We start from the raw sequence: 19,521 nt of genomic DNA on the forward strand, positions 1-19,521 counted from the left end.
GGTAATAAAATTAGGAAAGACTTACAGCTGTTAATTGGTCCAAGCTTCTGAGCAACACTGAATAATACATCTGATGTCCAAAAATTAGGTATACGGACGAAGACTTTTCCAACGTCAGCTGGCAAATGAAATCCCAATTTGTGCAATAGCAATATAAAAGGTTGATACATGAATATGCTCTTTTGATCAGAGTTCCACTGGACCAGAGGTATCGATTGCTTCATTACTATATAAAGAAAATTAAAAAAAAAAAAAAAAAAAAAAAAAAACATAAATATAAGGTACATTAACACATAATATCATATCGGTAAGATGTTTGTATAGAAGTTCATACATGTTTTAATTAAGTATAGATAAATTACCTTTTTCAACTAACTTAGTATGATATCAGGAATTAAATGCCATGTGCAATATTTTAATAAACTAGATATTGACTTCATTTATTGATTTGTTAATATTCAAGAATAATTGTAAATTACATTATTACAGACTTTTAAGATGTTTGTAATAATTGGGTTTTACATTGCTATTCACAACAGTAATGTATCACTACAAAGCTTATAATCTACATAATTATTGATCTTAAAGTTTAAAATTAAAAATATCAATTGTGGCAATGACCAAAGAAGAGGTCAAACTATATTCAATGAATTAAGAAAACATGTTAAACAATGATACGTAAAACAAGGTAACATTTTACTTTATTATTTCTTTATTTTCCACCGATCATAATAAAGCCCTACATGTGACAAAATATCGGTACGTAGCCAGAAAATGAATTATATCTGTTAGACTGCAACGAACTGCTTTCTTGTTTTTAAACAAATGTTCGGAACAAAAACCACACACAAAGAATTATGATTTCTTTAATTATACTGTACAAAAGCAAGAACGAATATATTAAGAAAGTCATCAAGATGTAGGATTATAAGTATAACCTACTATAGATTCACAAGAAGAACTAACAATATGGTAAAAATAAGACGTCTATGAAGTCTTTGCGCAGAAACTATTCTTTTTGAAAATAGCAATACATATAAGCAAAAACGTTTCAATAATTGTTTCTGATTTGTAATTTTAAATTAAATTAAAAGCATTAAGTCACAAGAAAAACTAAGCATAATTTAAAGCTTTGTCCAGTGGATAACATGCTGAATATCCGATATTATTAAATGTATAGGTCTGCTCTAAAGCTTATGTTGTTAAATGTATATTCATTATTAAATTCAACAATAAAATTCACTATCAATTTGTTAGCAAAATTATTTTTTTCGGTCAGCAAAACTTCTCAATTGCTTATAGTTTTTTTCCAGTATTTCAAATTATGCAATACTGAATCGTTAATATAAATTACCTAAAAATTCGTCTTTACTTTAAAAAATAAACAGATAAACTAAACGAAAAGGCACCTTGCTCTTATCTACTGTACTCCTGTACTTTTATCAGGAAAAGCAGATAAACTTCTGCTATAGACGATCAGTAACAAATTCGAAATACAGAAGAAAGCAAAGCAAGTAGTCTTTTGATCAATTTATGAAAATAAAGTCTAAGTTTATTATTTAATCCTTGGTATCATATTTTTTTAAGTTAGTGGTACAGGAACAGTAGTAAAGATAACATACGTGAATAATGGTATGGTATAGGTTCCATTATGGGTATCGATTTCTTGCATTCTTTGTGCTCCTGATTTAATTTTACATAACAGGCTTCAAGAAGCTGTTGTTGCAGCCACATGATTTCCCGTCCTTTGTTCTCCTTCAGCAGATGCTCTGAAATGACAGCGATAGAGAAAAGAAAATCAATAAGACCTATGCTACGTCATGACTAAGTTGGTAGAACGATAACAAAGAGTTATTTCATTTCACTACGATAAATTTCTCTAAAAAATACAATCTTTTAGAAAATATTTAGAAAAAATAGAAATATTGTAAACATGTTCTTAACTGTCAATATTTGAAAAAAATGTTATGACCCAAATTATATCTTTGGAGCACACTTAATTTACAACTATACTTAAATATTCTGATTTTCTGATTATACATTTCATAATATTTCCCCATTATTAGATATAAATTAATAAGCTATCGAAATCGTGCAGGAGATCTGGAAGTACGAACTTTAGAGAATAAATTTTACGACTGATATTTCATATGAGAAGATATATATACTACATTTCTGTCAGTACACTTAAGTTAATAGAAAGAATCCTGATCTTGGCTTGATTGTAATATAATAAATACTGCAACGGTAATAGAATTGCATTACCTACAGTGAACGGATAAGACTATTTTAACTTACGGGCTGTTTTATTGTTATTGAGTTATAAAGATAACAGAAACCGAAATCACATGTAACTGCTTATTTTTTCTAACTCATACCTGATTATTTTAAGACAAATTAATTTCGCTTCTCGTAGGGCAAAGTAAACATATCGTAGAAATCAACATTGTTACAAATTTATTTATACTGGTTAGTGACTTACCTCTAAGTAACGTTATTTCATCGCTTGTTTGTGAGGTATTCTTTGCTCCATCGTTTGTCTCTATACCATTTTCAGAACAGTCCATCATAACGCACGGTTGTTTTTGACTATTTTTTGTACTTGATTCTTGTGTTACATTTTTTTGATCATCACAGTTCTGAAAAATAAAACGAATACATATATAATTTGATTATCATTACTAGTAAAATTTTTATGAATATTCCACAACATTTTGAGGATCATTGAAACCCTCTATACTAACAACATCTTAACTTGAGCTACGAAATTCTCAAATAATGAACGTGACTTTCTCATAACTCTAAGCTAGACAACGCTCGATCACGCTGCTCTACTGCGTGACTAACGAAGTACTGTTGTTTGCATCCTGGCAATTTTACAGCCATGAGTTTAAATGAATCAACCTCTGTGGAACTCCCAACAATAATTTCCAGTTTACCGTTCAAAAGTCACTTCCAGATTAATAAATACAATATACATCTCTTTCCCTTTTTCTATAAACCTTACATCGACCGCCCTTAATAAGTAAATTGCATTCTTATGCCCTCATCCCCTTCTTATCTTCTTCATTTGTTCTTCCATACAATCCTCTATTCAGTATTCAAAGCATAATTTTGCCTGTATGCGATATGAGACTAATAGTTCTAGTTTTCAAATTTCTTTGGGTTCGATTCCTTAGCCAACGGTATCATGGGATCATTTTCAGGAAATCTTTTGGCCACTGTCTTGTTTCATATATTTCAATGCAGAGTCGGAACATTTCTTTCTTGCTCTTGTTTCCCATATTTTTAATGAATTTGATTGGTATATTATCTATCCTGTCCTAGTTACCTTACCATTTCTAATCTCGGATATAACTTTTTCAAAGTCATCCTGTAGAATATTAAATTCTTTAACATCTTCGCGTGCTTCATTTTCTACTCCAACATCTAGGCCACTTGGTCTATCTCTATTCTCATTCAGGTCTTCAACATATTCTATCAATCTTCCTATATAAGCCTTCAACCTATTCGTAAAACTTCACTCCTCTCACTAACTACCTTCCCATTCTTAGTTTCTACTGCTATCATCATACCCCTTGTTTCCTCCGTAGGGCTCCGAAAAACTCTTAATCATTATTTCAAATGCAACTATTATATATTATGTTTGTACTGATGGTATGTCATATATTACACATTATGATGCACCTAAAGTAAAATTGAAATGAAGGTATATTACATCTGTAAGTTCAGTTCACGAAACTTTTCAGTCCTATAAATGTTCTTTACATGCCGAAAATATTATCAAGCGTTTGTAGAATAGTAGTACGCTTAATTTGTAAATACTATTATTTACATATATATTATTTATATATAATTGTAATAAACATCGTTTGTTCTGTACGAGTATCATTGCAGGATTCTATCAGTACTTACATCCATACGAGCTCTGTTCGTAGTTCCGTTGTCTGAATAGAGCTTCACAACTTGCTCCACGCAGTCAGCATTCTTTGCTCCGTGCATGAAATACCAATACAGGTTCTCCATATCCTCTTTTGATCTAAATGAAGAAATAAAATAAAATAAATTCCATAATCGTATCCAAGAGACTACATTATTAAAAAGGTATTCCTGAATCCCTAGGCTATTTTTAACTAATAGTTCTTGTCGCACAGTACAACCTACCATCGGTTCATTAGAAACTGGCAAGCTTACAGAAATTAATTATATTTTGAAGTAAAATGTACACTATTATAGTCTATAATATAATTGTGAACAGGTCTTCTCGGGCTAGCAACCAGGTAAATACTGTTATATCTTGCGACGTTTCGAGGGCTGATATCGTCCTCATTTTCAGGCGAATATGATGGTGCAATGGAGTGTATGGAATATATATATATACTCATGTATGGAGTGTATGAAATATATAGTATCTTACAACATTACTCCAACCATACGTGGGCAAGTGTGAACACCATGTGAAAAACTCAACAGAGTTTGTAAAAAGCCTGAAGACGATGAAGATCTCTTCCAAAGATCTTATGGTTAGTTTCGATGTGGTATCATTGTTTACCAGAGTTCCGATTAAGGATACACTACTGCTTCTTGGGAAACACTTCCGGCCTGAGATATTCGATCTCTTTCAACATGTTCTCACTTCAACCTTCTTTCTATACCGTGGTCAGTACTACGAGCAAACAGACGGCGTCGCCATGGGTTCTCCACTCTCACCTGCAGTAGCCAATTTTTATATGGGACACTTTGAACATGAAACACTGAAGAAAGCACTACTTGCACCCACACATTTCTATAGATATGTTGATGACACCTTCACCATCTGGCCACATGGACGCGACTCCTTACAGGAATTCCTGCAGCATCTCAATAACCAGCATCCGAATATTAAATTCACGATGGAAGTTGAACAAGATAGACGTCTACCATTTCTTGACATCGTGATATACAGAAGACCGGATGGCAGCCTAGGCCATAGGGTATACAGGAAACCAACACATACAGATTTATATCTGAACGCAAACAGTTTCCATCACAAAGCTCAACGGCTTGGAGTTCTCAACACTTTGGCACATAGAGCATTCTCCATCTCCAACAAGGATTGTTTAACAGAGGAACTTAATCACCTTCGCAGCGCCATGCTACAGAATGGATACTCAATGCGAGATATAAATATGGCCCTGAAAAGGACCAGAACGAAGGACCCTGACAACAAGGACAAAAGTGCAGAAGAAACTGTGAATGAAGAACGGAAGAACACAATCTGCCTCCCATACACCGGGAACACTTCTGGAAAGCTCAGCAGACTATTTGCCAGGTACAACATCAGGACAATACACAAACCTCCAGCAAAAATAAAAAACGTAATACGATCAACCAAAGATGACCTGGGCCTCCAAACTCCTGGAGTTTACCGCATTCCATGTGAATGTGGTAAGTCATATATTGGACAAACAGGACGAACCATTGAAGCCAGATGCAAGTTACATCAGACTAAACCAACCAGAAAAATCCGGACTGGCTGAACATAGCATCAAACAGCAACATAAGATTTTGTTCACAGATGCCGAAATAATAGCAAAATGCTCAAGAGTTTAGAACAGGAGGATAAAAGAAGCCGTTGCAATCACACAAGAAAAAACGAATCTTAACAGAGACACAGGATTCCAACTGAGTAAAACATGGACACCAATCATATCCCGCCATTTCAACCACCAATCAGAAGAGTCCAATCATACATACATGAGTATATATATTCCATACACTCCATTGCACCATCATATTCGCCTGAAGATGAGGACGATGTCAGCCCTCGAAACGTCTCAAGATATAACAGTATTTACCTGGCTGCTAGCCCGAGAAGACCTGTTCACAATACGTCGCCAGGAAAGCTTCAATAGATACCTTATAATATAATTATTTCTAATGTGGTGACTATTATCTATCTTTAGTTTGTATTTTATAAATAATATGCAGGAAAATTATTTGTTATGCTAATTGAGGGCCTTGCTGCAACAAGGATCAGCATCATTTTTACTATTTTTGGGGAAATAAAAGAAAAGTTTTAAAAATTCAATTTTTATTCCAGCTGGGACAGTATAGTCTACTCCAATTAATGGATATTTCAAGAACTACAGGGTGGCGCGTATTGTATCTACCAGTTGCAGTTGGCAACCCTGATCAAATGCGCGTACGAATGCTGCGCATGCTTACGGCACTGAATAGCAGGGCCTCTGGCAATTAGTTTACCATGGAGCGGTGGTCTGTGCAGACGCGAATTGCGGCGGTGGAAGCCTTTATCCGAACCGGTTCTGTCAGTGAGGCTCAGCGGGCACTGCGACGAAACAGTGATGATCGCCATGTTGCTATACCCGAGAGACACAGTATTCTGAGATGGGTGAGACAGTGGCGGGCCACAGGTAGTGTTGTGAACCGGAAATCACCAGGTCGTGGACGAAGTGTTCGAACAAATGTAAACTTGGAACGAGTGCGCGTAGCGATGGAACGCAGTCCCAAACGTTCAGCACGGCAACATGCACGAACATTACATTTGACACGACGTTCATTGGGTCGTTTGCTGGGTGATTTGAAGTTCCATCCGTATAAACTGCAGGTGGTACAAGAGTTGAGAGCCATTGATAAGGAAAACAGACTCAATAACTGCCAGAACATTCTTGAGTTGATTAACCGAGATCCACTGTTCCTCCAACAACTTTTGATGTCCGATGAAGCAATCTTCCACCTGACTGGGTATGTTAATAAGCAAAACTTCCGGTATTGGTCTCAGGAGAATCCTCGTTCATTACATGAAAAGCCTCAAGGTAGCCCAAAAGTTGTGGTATGGTGTGCAGTTGGAATGTGTGGCATTATTGGTCCCTATTTTTTTGAGGATGACGCCGGACATGCAACAACTGTAAATTCCGACCGCTACTGCCATATGTTACAGACGTTTCTCATTCCGGAATTGCAGGAAAGGGGTGTGATCAATAACGTTTATTTCCAGCAAGACGGTGCTACGGCACACACGGCACGCCAAAGTATGTCTATACTCAGAGAAACATTTCCAAACCGCGTGATATCCCGATTTGGCGATGTCTCATGGCCATCCCGTTCCCCAGATTTAACAGCTCCTGATTACTTCCTCTGGGGATATGTTAAGGAAAGGGTCTTTGCCAATCGCGTGAAGACAATTGACGAACTGAAGACTGCCATTCGTCATGTGATAAGTTCCATTCCACAGGATACGTTAATGCGTGTGATGAATGCCTTCCCACGTCGCCTGCAGCAGTGCATCCAGGAAAAAGGCGGACATTTACAGGACGTTATTTTTAAAGTTTAGTGAGCTCCTTCGACAAGTGTTGTACAGTGTACAAATTGCCAGTCCATATACTTATATTCCATAACAGTTTTGCATTAAAACTTGCATAACACACCTTTGTATTTTCATTTGAAGTTGGTAGATACAATACGCGCCACCCTGTAATAGGACAAATCATTTCTTCATAACAGCTGTTGGAGAGGGGGAGAGGGAGAAAGAACGGGTAAGTACCGCAAACCACTGAATTTGGAGCTAACTCCTTATTGTAGCAAGCACCTCAATTACTTACAAAATGCTACGGTATATTCTTTAACCCTCCGTCCAGTGATTATTTCAGAGAGTATCGCAGAGGAAAATGTACCCGCCCCCCAAATGCCAAATCTCCGTTCATGCGTAATGTGGGCTATCAGTATTTTCATCATTCTCCTCTGAGAAAATCTCAGTTGCAAATTTTACAAACACCCGCATTTCTCTACTAATCAAGGCTTCCAGCAAACAGCGGGAGTAGATCGAACTTACGCTTTCATTTTGTTTTCGCACTTTGTAACACGAATATGATCGTTATTTGTTAGAAATCTCTTACATGTATTCTCCAAAAGGAAAATGTTTCAAATATACGAAGTAAATCAATGACATTCACAGATCAGTCCTGACTGGACTACCAAATATCTTGAATTTACAAAATAAGATGAGAAAGCTTAATAATGCCAACCTGTTCATTGTACATACCGAAATAGTGAGAAGAAAAAGCAACATCAATAGATACAATTATTTCCTGCATTTTTGGACAAGTCACTCTCAAAGACAAGTTTCCCTTTTCTTTCTTGACAATACTAAAATATGCTCTGAAAGGGTTTCTAAGAAATGAATAAATTAATTTTGCAGTCTAATGTTCCATGTTCAACATATATAAATGAATATAAAGCACATAGGAACAATGCGGCAAATTTTTAAGATACTCAGTTGGCCAACATACAGAGTGATAAGTAAACCTATCTTACTGAAAACGCAGACTCAAGAAAAATGAGACCGAATTAGGCAGTTTTTACAATACATATACCTTTAAAGAAATCTAGTAAACACAACTGTTAAGTGATAATATAATACGAAAGTAAAATAGCCATTCAACGAATTATTATATAGTACAATAAATATTTTGATTAGTATAAGTGCTTGCAGTACCTGTACGTGCTTTGAAGTAAATTAAGAAACCGATATATTCATAAAGGAAATCTAAACATGAATACTGTAAAATTGAATCATCACAAATCACGAAAATAGCGTAGAATATCCTTTACACAAACGAGCAAGCAATTTGCATTTGACAATTAACACTCGATTCTAGAATTAGCAAGTAGTTACCACATTATACATCTTATAAACTTTGAATGTGATATTAAGAAGAGAATCCCATCACTCCTTTAGTACCTAATTTTTTCAGAGTATAAATTACTTTATTTCAAAAATACAACTAATGTACGAACTCACCTCCCAGCGTCTTTTGTTTTCTTTCCATCCTCAACCTCTTCAGGTCTCAATTGGGCTGGGAACAAACGTGGAGGAAGAGGCGTGTGCCTTGTACTACTCATGAATTTGTTAATAACGTACTCTACTAGATCGGCCCAATCCTGAAAAACGACAAATAAATCCTCCTTAGATTCATTTTAAATATCAAATTGAATAAATATTCACCTTAGTCTTTTGTGTAAGTTTACAAATAATTAAGTAATAATAATGATACACCAAGAGAAAATTGGAAAACATATGTATATTTCAGAAATGTGACTCTAATAAATAATATTAATGTAAAAATTATAATCTTACACTTTGTATACACTCTGTGTACAATTACAACAAATGAAACTTACGTCACAAATTTCAAATTCCATTTCCCAAATTTGAGAAAAAACTCTCAAAATTACTGGCTGAAACAGAGTTTCTACTTGGCTCAAATCTCCAGCTATATGATGCATCATTGTAAATACGCAATCGTTGATAAACTGTCCATTATTTTGAAAGTCTTCTAGTAATCTCCCATACTGGTGCATTACTTCCGCTGTTGCAAATCTGAAAATAGGGAAGATGAAAACGTATTTTAGGACACACACGACTGTACTAGAAAATAATCTGAATATTTTCTTAAACACATAATGTAAAAAGATTTAGGGAAATTCAACAGCGATGATGATATCTTTGTATTCTTAAGTTTCTTTCTAACCTCTGCTACTTTCGATTGTTCGATAAGATAAGATTGACTACCTGGGTGTTTAGGAGATTCTCTTCAGCATTAAGTTATATGAGATGTGAGTTTAAAATGGGATCGAAACCACGAACTCCGGCCAGCAATAGAACGAGTCACTCTTGCGAAAAACAATAAGACTAACTATTTGCCGAAAACTAGATATTTCTGTCATGTTAATAACCTATTTCCATTTCTATTTCAATTATATCAAAGAAATTCCATTATGCCGAACTACATTTACATTAATTGAGGATGTTCACGTTAACAAGAAAGTATAACTGGATATGTTGTTCTGAGAACAATTAACTAGCTAAATATGTGGCTTATGTAACAGAAAGAATTCAATGTTGCATTCACAAAAGCTCTCCATTGACTTGTGTTCTTAGTTAACTGGATCCAGTTCCTACTTTGTATTTCTACTTTTCCAATATCCATCTTAACCCTTTGACACGGCATAGCACATACGTTATGATATGGGCATATGCCTCTTACTCTCCCTCTCTCAAAGTTCTTTATTGAAACTGTCTTTTTTTTTTTTTTTTTTTTTTTTGTAACTTTTTAAAGATTTCTAGAAATGTCTCTATTGTTTGTTGACAAACAAGGGCGGGATGGTGATGCCACAGTTAAATATTTTTTTTTGTGATCTGCACGTGTTTCTCAAACGACTAAAAATATTAGGTTGTTTCGTTTTCAAGCAAGGATCAAAGGCAGGATCCAAGAAAGCCTGACAGATATAAGGTCCACAGTGTATGACCATAGATGAGAAAATGACCCTTATCAGCTCTCCTCGCTTCAACCCCCTATTTACTCATAGGAGTCAGAAAGCTTTTATCTTTGCAGTGCAGTTATGTTGAAAGAAATCATTGCCAGTTAGTTTTCATAGATATAAGTGCTCGGTGGTCGCTGTAAGATTCTATTGTTCTTTTTGTGACTTTTTGATGCTTGTTTTTACATTTTTTTATTTTTAGTTATTTATTTATTTTTGCCAACACGAGGTTTTGTTTGTAATTTGAAAGCTGGAATAGGGAAAGTGATTTGAATTATTTTGATTTGAATGCTTGATGTGGTTATTTATAAGAAGGATTGAGAAATATGTTGTCCCTCAAAATTGTTCAGGATATTGGAATGTGACTTCACACATGAGTTACGAAGGGACACGAGTATATTTCAAGATAGATTGCATCTGGTTATGTGAAGCCAAGGCCGGTCCAGGGGGCACAAAACTTTCCGAAAGAGGTTATTTTGAAGAAGAGATTTTCTGAATTATCTCAAATCTCTGTTTTCGTGTACGTCATACACTCGCGGAATTGCTCCCGCTTGAAAGTTTATTTTATTCTTAAAAGAACGACGTATAAACCATGATGCTCGGATGAACAGTTAACTGAAAGACTACGTTCTCCCTTAAAAACGCCACTGTTTCAAATGGTTAATATTGACCTTCTATCTGCACCTAGATCTTCCAAATGATCTTTTTTCAATTGGGTTTTCAGTTAAAATTTTGAAAGCGTTCCTACTACTTTTTTCCATTCTGACTACATGACTTGGCCACCTGAGCTTCTTAACTTAATGACCCTAACAATGTTAGGTTATGAGAACAATAAGTTTTAAAAATTAGTTGAGCGTATATTTGTAAAGATATTTCAGTATATATAAAACAAAGTATATTTCAGATATTACACTTCTACATACTTAATGAACAAGTAAATCAGTGGCGTATTTAGGGGGGATTCCGGGCTTAAGCCCCCCCCCCGAAATCTTACTTACTATAGTAAATTATATGAAATATCTTGCAGAATTTTCACATTTTCAGGCAAAGCCCCCCCTTTCGAAAGTTAGCAAAGCCCCCCGAAACAAAATCGTAAATACGCCACTGAAGTAAATGAATGAGAAAAGTAATATAAGAGAAAATTAGACATTTCTTTTCTCCTTGGATATACTTTTTTTTTTTTCAAATTGTAAACACTTCTGATGTATACTTGGGAGAAGGTTATAAGTCGGAATAAAAGAACATCCAAAATATCAGATATAGTTAATTTTTACTTATAAATACTAAAAACTGAAAATCGTATTACATCAATTTATATTAAATGTCGAATTCTTGTTGACAAGTATCAATAGTGTCAAAGTTAAAGTAAGAAGAGGAATTTAGTAGGGATAGGATGTACGGAAATTAAATGTTTACACTCATAAATAAAAACATATTAAAGTTCAACAGAGTATTCGTCTTAAATCTTCCTTCTTCTTCACTGGTTGGTGATGACAGTGAAGGCACACGACACTTTTTTTCTTTCGAACGAGGAGATCAAAATAAAATTCGGGCATAGCCACTTTGGACAAAGATTGGAATTAACATCACTGGCACCTTCAACACCGTCAACAATCACTGAATAAGAAGAACAAAGATTAAAGATGGGTATTCTATGGACCAGCAGGATGTTTCTGGTTATGAGTGTAAGTATTTAATTTCTTTACACTCTATCCCTACTAAATATCTTTCCTTATCTAAGTCTTGGCAAAACTGGCAGCTGGCGCTGACGTTTAATATAATGTTTTAGACAATCGATAATAATTTGAAGGAGCAAAAGTGAGTACCTTTTGCGTTTATCGATAAGACTGCTCTACAAGCGGTTTAAATTATAATGCTTCTCCTTATACCTAATACTAGTGTTTGTAGATAAAGAATATACAGTGTGTTTCAAAACAACACCGACAACGTTTGGGAGATGATTCCTGACACCAAGATAAGACAAAAACTACAAACTATCTTGGGTGCACAAGTGCTTCCTTTCGGAGTTATAGGCTGCTGAAAACATGAAAAATGAACTTTAAAGGTCCATAGCTTCAAAACTATGGGACCTACCGTAGTCGGGTCAAGACTTCACTGAGGAACTAGTACGTGCCCTATCCAAATATCCAAGTTTCAGAATCCTGCGGTACTTGCGTAACAATTTTTATGGAGATAGTTGGAGAGTACTTCAAATTATATGCCCGTAGCCAAACTTTCTCTATAAAAAATGCTTCGTGAGTACCTTAGGATTCTGAAACATGTATTTTTGGATAGCCCACATATTAGTTCCTACGTGAAGTCTTGATCGACTACGGTAGATCCCATAGTTTTGGAGCTATGGTCTTTTAAAGTTCATTTTTTCATGTTTTCGGCAGCCTGTAACTCCGAAAGGAAGCATTTGTGCACCGAGGTTGGTCTATACTTTTTGTCTTATCTTGGTGTTAGGAATCACCTCCCAAACGTTGTCGGTGTTGTTTTGAAACACCCTATATAGTCGCATTAAAATCTATGTATGGTGTATGGTGGTATACAACCTTGTCAGGGTAGCATTCTCACTTCCACATGAATAGAAATAATAATAACAAAAAGAAGAAGTAGAATGCCTTTGTATACCAATTACATCAAGGCACAACGTTCCTGTTATATAACATAAAACTGAGAAAATATATAAACCAAGGGTTGTATTTACAATCATTAAGTTCCCAAATATTAATACAGCTAAATTATGATGATCACTGATATCTCTGAACAAAGTTCAAGATAAACTTTCGTCTTTCGTCTTACGATGATGTGTAATATCCATTTGCGAAAGTTATTGTGAAACATCTTCTCTAAATAGGATGCAAATTAACAAATGATCAAACAAGAAGAAGAAAGATGAAGGGCTACTTTTTGTCTGAAAAGAAGGTGATTAAAGTATTGTTGCAATTCACAAGTAAAAAACAAAATATCATACGGTCAGCAGAAATTAGTTAAAGAATCTATTTCAGAGATATTGACATGATAATTCAAATATATGCTCATCAGGAAAAGTTCAAGTTGGCAGTTTTGTCCAAATTGCAATTATTGAGCTTTTATTTTATTCTTCCTTGCATCATCTTCAATATTATTAAGCTATTTAACCGTTAAATCACGAACATTTCGTTTTCGTAATGTAGACACCCAATTATGAATATTTCATTTTCGAAATACGACCACAGTAACTTTTGTACTACTGTCAATTCTGTTTATTATCGCACGCAAAGAGCTCGAATGGCTTCTGATATCACCTTTGAAGAATGGAAAGAACAAAGAGGCCAAAATACTTGACTCCAGCTAAACCAAATATTAAAAGTTACGATTTTTTTCCAACCCTATGAAATCGGCTTAAATAGCTTCGTAGTTTACGAGACGCAGGGTTTTGAAGCGTGTGCGATTTAAAGGTTAAAAATCAAGGTTGATCACTATTCGTTAAATATAAGTTTACGAAGGAAATGTCATAAGAACATTGGAATAGGAAAGAGAAACAACGTTTACTTGATAGTTATTTCCTCTTTGTTCGTAAGGTGTGGTTTTACTGCAATTTATCATACATATGGAATATATCTAATAAGTTTACATTTATTTTAAAATATTTTCTTTTGCAAATTCAAGCAATTTTATGCAATAATTGATTGGAGCTCATATTCCCCGCAAATCGTGAAATCACAGTAAGGCTGAAATTATCATTTAAAATGTTCCTTCTTGATTTCAAAACAGTATTTAACTTTTTTGAGAGTACAATCACGTTTGTACTTTTCTTATAGCATTTTCTCACAAAAATTGATTTTAACTGTTTAACTTTATCCTCTATTATTATATCAAATATTACAGTAAATATTTACTTTTACTAGCTCAGAACATCTTGTGTTCCTTTTAATGATCGGGCTTCAATCGTTGAGAGGGAAAACGAAGCATTCAAGCTGGGCATAATATCTAGTGTTTAGGCAGTAATTCACATTATTCACATCTTGTGTATAAGTTATCCCTTTGGCAGTTGTTATATTTACGTTAACATGAAATTGCAACTAATTTATACGACTTAAATATCTCAAAACAAAATATCTTAGCCTTACTAATATAGCTAGGTAAAGTAATATCATATTATACTTACTGTTTGATATGTTCCATCATGTTAAAGGATCCTTTATAATCAGGTAATCTGCTGACACCTTCCAAAAATAACAAAAGAATATGATTCGTGGCTACCAAATCTTGAAGATACTGTTTACTTTGATATCTAGGATTGTAATGCCTTAGTAGAAGAACAAACAGACATCGTAGATTCTCTGTTGTTCCAATTTGTACTGTAAATAAAATAAAATGAAAAAAAAAAAATAAAATAAATAAGTTGTAGGAAAAAATCTTAGAAAATGAAAATTCACAATATAAGATTCACACCGTTGTTACACTATCATCATTACATGTTTAATTTTTGTTTACCTATTTATTTTTAATTTGCCTGACCTATCAAGTTTGTCCTGGCCTGCAGCACATTACAGATTGGTCATCACTGATTTATACCAATAACACACATGTTATGATATCAGTGTTCGTTTTTTATTTATTGTTTTTGCTGTAGTTCTCAGTGAGAGGAAAAGTTTGTAATTATATCTCAGCAATCGCCCCGAACAAAGCTTATTTCTCATCGCAACAGCTCTTCACACTTCCATTATTTCACGCCAAACGTCAATTAAGTTGGCACGTATCTTATGTTGTGATAAAGATGTTACCACAATCTAGCCAATCTCAAAAAATGGAAACAGTGGAAATGTTAATTTTTGCAATTTTTTTTTTATGGTCCTTTCCTTATTCTGGTATACTAAAATAGTAAACACAGTGAAAATGGTAAATTTTTGTAAGAACTTTTTTTTTTTGGTTCATTTCTTATTCTGGTATACTGAAAGAGTGATAACGGAAACGGTATTTTTTTCTGAGAGTTTATTATCGTGCTTTCTTTATTCTGGCATACTACCAGAGTGAAAACAGTACTTTTCGAATACATATTTTATTGCTTTTTCCTTATTCTCGTACACTAAAAGAATGAAAGACTGGAAATATTAATTTCTTGTCAGAGATTTTTCCGGTATCAATAAAACGAAAAGAAGACAGTGGTAATAAAGGGCCGTGAGAAAACGTGACTGTCAAGTGTATAAACGTACCTTGTAATTCCTGAAGGCGTTCCTTGTCTTCCCTGCTTAAGTGTGCAATCCTCTTGTAAGTATCTACAGCTTGAACAAATTCCCGTATAGCAGTTACAACCTGTGGAAATATAATTAACGAAATCAGTATTAAAGTATTGTTAAATCATAATATGTTTTTCGTAAATTAGTAGATATTACTATTATCACTTAATTTTTAAAGTTAAATTCAATCAAAATAAATACGTTAATCTTATAGTAAATTACGCAATAAACTACGCAAGAGATAACGGAATCGTGTTTTTTTCGCAGTGATTTAATAATAAGAAGAAGAATTAAAGATTTTTTTTTTAGATAATTAAGACTTAATTTACAATTATGCTTATTTACTAGCTGTAGTTCTGTCCTGTCAAGTTCGTCTTTATTTCATAGAAAATCGTGTAAATATTCATTATCTTTCTTACAACTGTTACATCAGTAGTAGAAATAGATTAATTAAGTCTAGTTTTGTTTACTCAGTCCAAAAGTTTCCTAACTTAAGTCTACTTTTATTTACTCAGTCCAAAAATTTCCCAACTTCGTTAAACTGATTGTAACAATTTTAACACAAAAATCGACACATTTTAAGACAGAGCGCTCATACTTAGACCTGAAGTTAGCATTGAATGGAAGAGGGGCATGTCTTTTGACTTTTTTTTTTTAATATATATATATATATATATAAATCTAAGAGAAAATCTAGAGGACCGTACCCTTCAGCTCTCCCACCTCACCATTTCTAGCTGCACATGATAATATTTATGCTTTCTAGCAAATTGAACACGGCGGCACATTTCCAGTCAATTGTTCCGGAAACTAAGCAGCCTCATCGTGAATATATATTTAAAAATTAATTCAGAAAAGAAGTACATTATATTTAATACATTGAAGAAATTAGCATTTCTACGTCAAATGAACTTATATTAGTCTTTGCGGAAACTCAGCGGTCTTTGAAAATAATTTGCCTTCTATCTTTCGATGACTTCTTCAGTTACCATTCACAAGGCTTCAACTGTCTGATGAATATGAACCATTTTTCGCTTGGGTTGACTAATAGGTGAACCCCGTAAAGGCGAAATAGATGATTCCAAATAGCGATGAATTGTAGTATGCTTTTCTTATTGATGTAGATAGGGCCATATTTGGTCTCAATTGCCTCCTTTACTATAAATACTGTATCACTACTGCTCATACGTATTATTTGAATTAAAGCCAAATTTTGTCCTGTTTCTGGTGAACATTATTTAAGAATTTTTTGGTTGTTTCAAGTATGTGTAGCATTCGCATTTTGTTTCGATGTGACTGTAGGATTGGCTATATATACTTCAATGCATTTGCATGTCAATTTATACACACTAAAAAGACAGTCATCTAACCAGTTGAAATTTTGAGAATGGTAATTAAGGAAGTGACTGAAAACTCGATGGTAAATGATGGTGAAAAATTGCAAGTCCCATTGAGACTTCTACGATATTTTCAACTTACTTCATACAATAATCTTGAGACTTCTACGATATTTTCAACTTACTTCATACAATAATCGAAAGTTTACTATAACAAAACAATTTTCTATATGGTCATAGCCATTTAGTTATCATCCACACTTGTTAAAAAAATTCCAAATATTTTTTTAAAATTAATAACATATTCAAAAATTATTTGAAAGTAAACTTTTAATTAATTGTAGAAAAAAATTAAATCTTACCCTTGACCTGATGGAAATCTTAGGTAAGTATTTACTGATTACAAAGACTTACCAAATGCATCCTACGCAAACATGGTTTGAGATCTGTTTCTTGTTGTTGATATGCTAATTCTAATTGTTCGCATAAGTTCACTCCCTCAAATGTAAGATATGACACAACATCAAAGGAAAGCACTGGACTAAGGAATAGAAGAAACAGGAAAACATTATACACATGTACTAAAGACATCCATTTATTCTTAATGATTTGCTTGCTTAGAAAATAAGAAGTCATCTTAGCCAACACAATTTTTGCTATTTAAATATCACCAAAATTCTATGTTATATTAGACAAACTCAAGTCTAGTAACAATAACTGCAAAAGGGTTGCCATTAATAACTATGGAATAACATCAAAATACAGCTTAAAGAAATAATAATGAAAGAACGATCTTATCTTGATGTTCTCGGAATTCGTAGAACTTACATTCATTCATCTTTTATTCGCCTGCTCGAAGATATGAAGATAAAGATGAAAACGAGATAAGATAGTGAAATTTTAATAAGGCTAGAGAGTCTATATACTAGAGCATCAATTCGTAGTTTGTTGAACTTGAAAGATTGAAATCAACTGTTGTCTCTTATCCGGACATACTTCAACTAAAGAAGAATTTTATTATCAACAATTTTCAATTGGTACTCTAGAATTGCTGCATATTTTTTGCGTAAAAATTCACATATCTTCCCTGATTTTTATACTTATGTTTGTATTTTAGACAAGAAATGAATAAAACACAAAATTTAAAATGTTAACAATTTCTGAGAACACAGAAACAAGATTGTTCTTTGAAGATCAAAAAGAACATCAAAATCAAAATGAAGCTTTCTAAGTAATCTAAAAACATATTTTTTTTCTACCAAGAACCCTCAAGTCGGTCTTAATTACATAATGCTGTAAAACTCTATTACCAAAAGAAGACAACGTAGGTTACAAATTTATTCTTAATAATTATCTATTAAAATACCTAGGTAAGGTTTACCGTGAACTGACAGTATTGTCTTTGAATCAATAATATACAAACACATACACTTGACAATCATTTCTCGTTTACAATAATAGCTTGAACTCCCCTAATAAGCGACTATTGATTTATACTCAATTTACGTTCAAAAACAGATAGTAATGGTATTACGAACAGATAATTGTACAACAAAACCCACAAGTGGGTAGAATTACAGCTATACAATTTCTACATTCATTTCTAAAATGAACGAACTTATTAATTGAGTTTCTCGGTATTCATATATGAACACTTCACATTTTATTTGAAAAATTTAATGATCTTTAATAACACATTGTAAATATACAGTAAAGGTTTTTCATTTTGTATGTGTGAGATTTATTCAATTAGCAACCTAGCTAAAATATTTATGGTTGCCACTCATTTGGAACAAATGAAAGATTTTCCCAATAGGAACTCAATTATTTATTACTGAGAATTACACTTAAGTGCCAAAAGTCGTGGGATAGCGAGAGAAATCCAGCTGACGTCGCGATAACTTCACGGAAGATCAGTCAAACGGCACAAAGCTGATTCAGTTGAACTTTTGTGAGTGTAGTAAAACGTCGTGTACTGTGGTGATGGCATCCCGACGGAATTATCGGCCTTTGAGCGCGGGACGATAGTTGGTGCTAAACGAATGAAACATCGATTTCAGAAGTCCTCCGAACATTGAATTTTTCTCTTGCCATAGTATCAAGGGTGGACCGTGGGTACCCATTGGAGGCATTACGGTCCAGCAGGAACAACACAATGGCCGCCCACATGTCCTAAATAATCGCAAGCGACAACGTCTGGGCAAATCGACATGCAATAGTACATGCACTTACAGCACGAACCAATGCAAGACGTTTCGCCAACGTCTTTCAGAGGTCAATATAGCGTAATTAGACTTCCATGGAGTATTGCAACCAAAAACTGACACTAATGCTGTTACTAAGCACTGATCATCGATAGCACCGACTCACGTGGACTCGGGAACACGTGGATTTGGCTTTAGAAGATTGGTAACGTGCAGTCTGGCCAGATAAGTCACGGCTCCAGTTGGTTCGAGTGGATGGTAGAGTGGTAGGCCCAGACCTCTTGAAATCATGGATCCAAGTCGTTAATAAGACACTTTCCAAGCTGGTGATGAATTCGTAATGGTTTGTGGTTTGCGGCTTGTTCATATTGTCTGTTTGATTCTGTGGTTCAGTTGAACCGCACATTGACCAATCAACACTATATTCAGCTGCTT

General features: G+C 34.1%; 1 protein-coding gene across 2 annotated transcripts in view; it reads right to left on the reverse strand.

Moving 5' to 3' along the window:
• The window catches only part of LOC145693225 (protein timeless-like), a gene marked incomplete at its 5' end in the record, with an annotated part of 36,085 nt that extends 18,662 nt beyond the window's left edge, over positions 1-17,423 (reverse strand). For both annotated transcript variants that reach the window (XM_081769018.1, XM_081769017.1), the window contains 9 exon segments: positions 26-226; positions 1,623-1,769; positions 2,483-2,639; positions 3,916-4,039; positions 8,801-8,940; positions 9,181-9,379; positions 14,474-14,666; positions 15,522-15,621; positions 17,297-17,423. In XM_081769018.1, coding sequence (XP_081625144.1) covers positions 26-226; positions 1,623-1,769; positions 2,483-2,639; positions 3,916-4,039; positions 8,801-8,940; positions 9,181-9,379; positions 14,474-14,666; positions 15,522-15,621; positions 17,297-17,423 — 1,388 coding nt within the window.
• Positions 17,424-19,521: the final 2,098 nt, after the last annotated feature.

Source organism: Thermobia domestica, chromosome 8 (assembly GCF_964235325.1).
Source record: "Thermobia domestica chromosome 8, izTheDome1.hap1.1, whole genome shotgun sequence".
NCBI classification, from domain to species: domain Eukaryota; kingdom Metazoa; phylum Arthropoda; class Insecta; order Zygentoma; family Lepismatidae; genus Thermobia; species Thermobia domestica.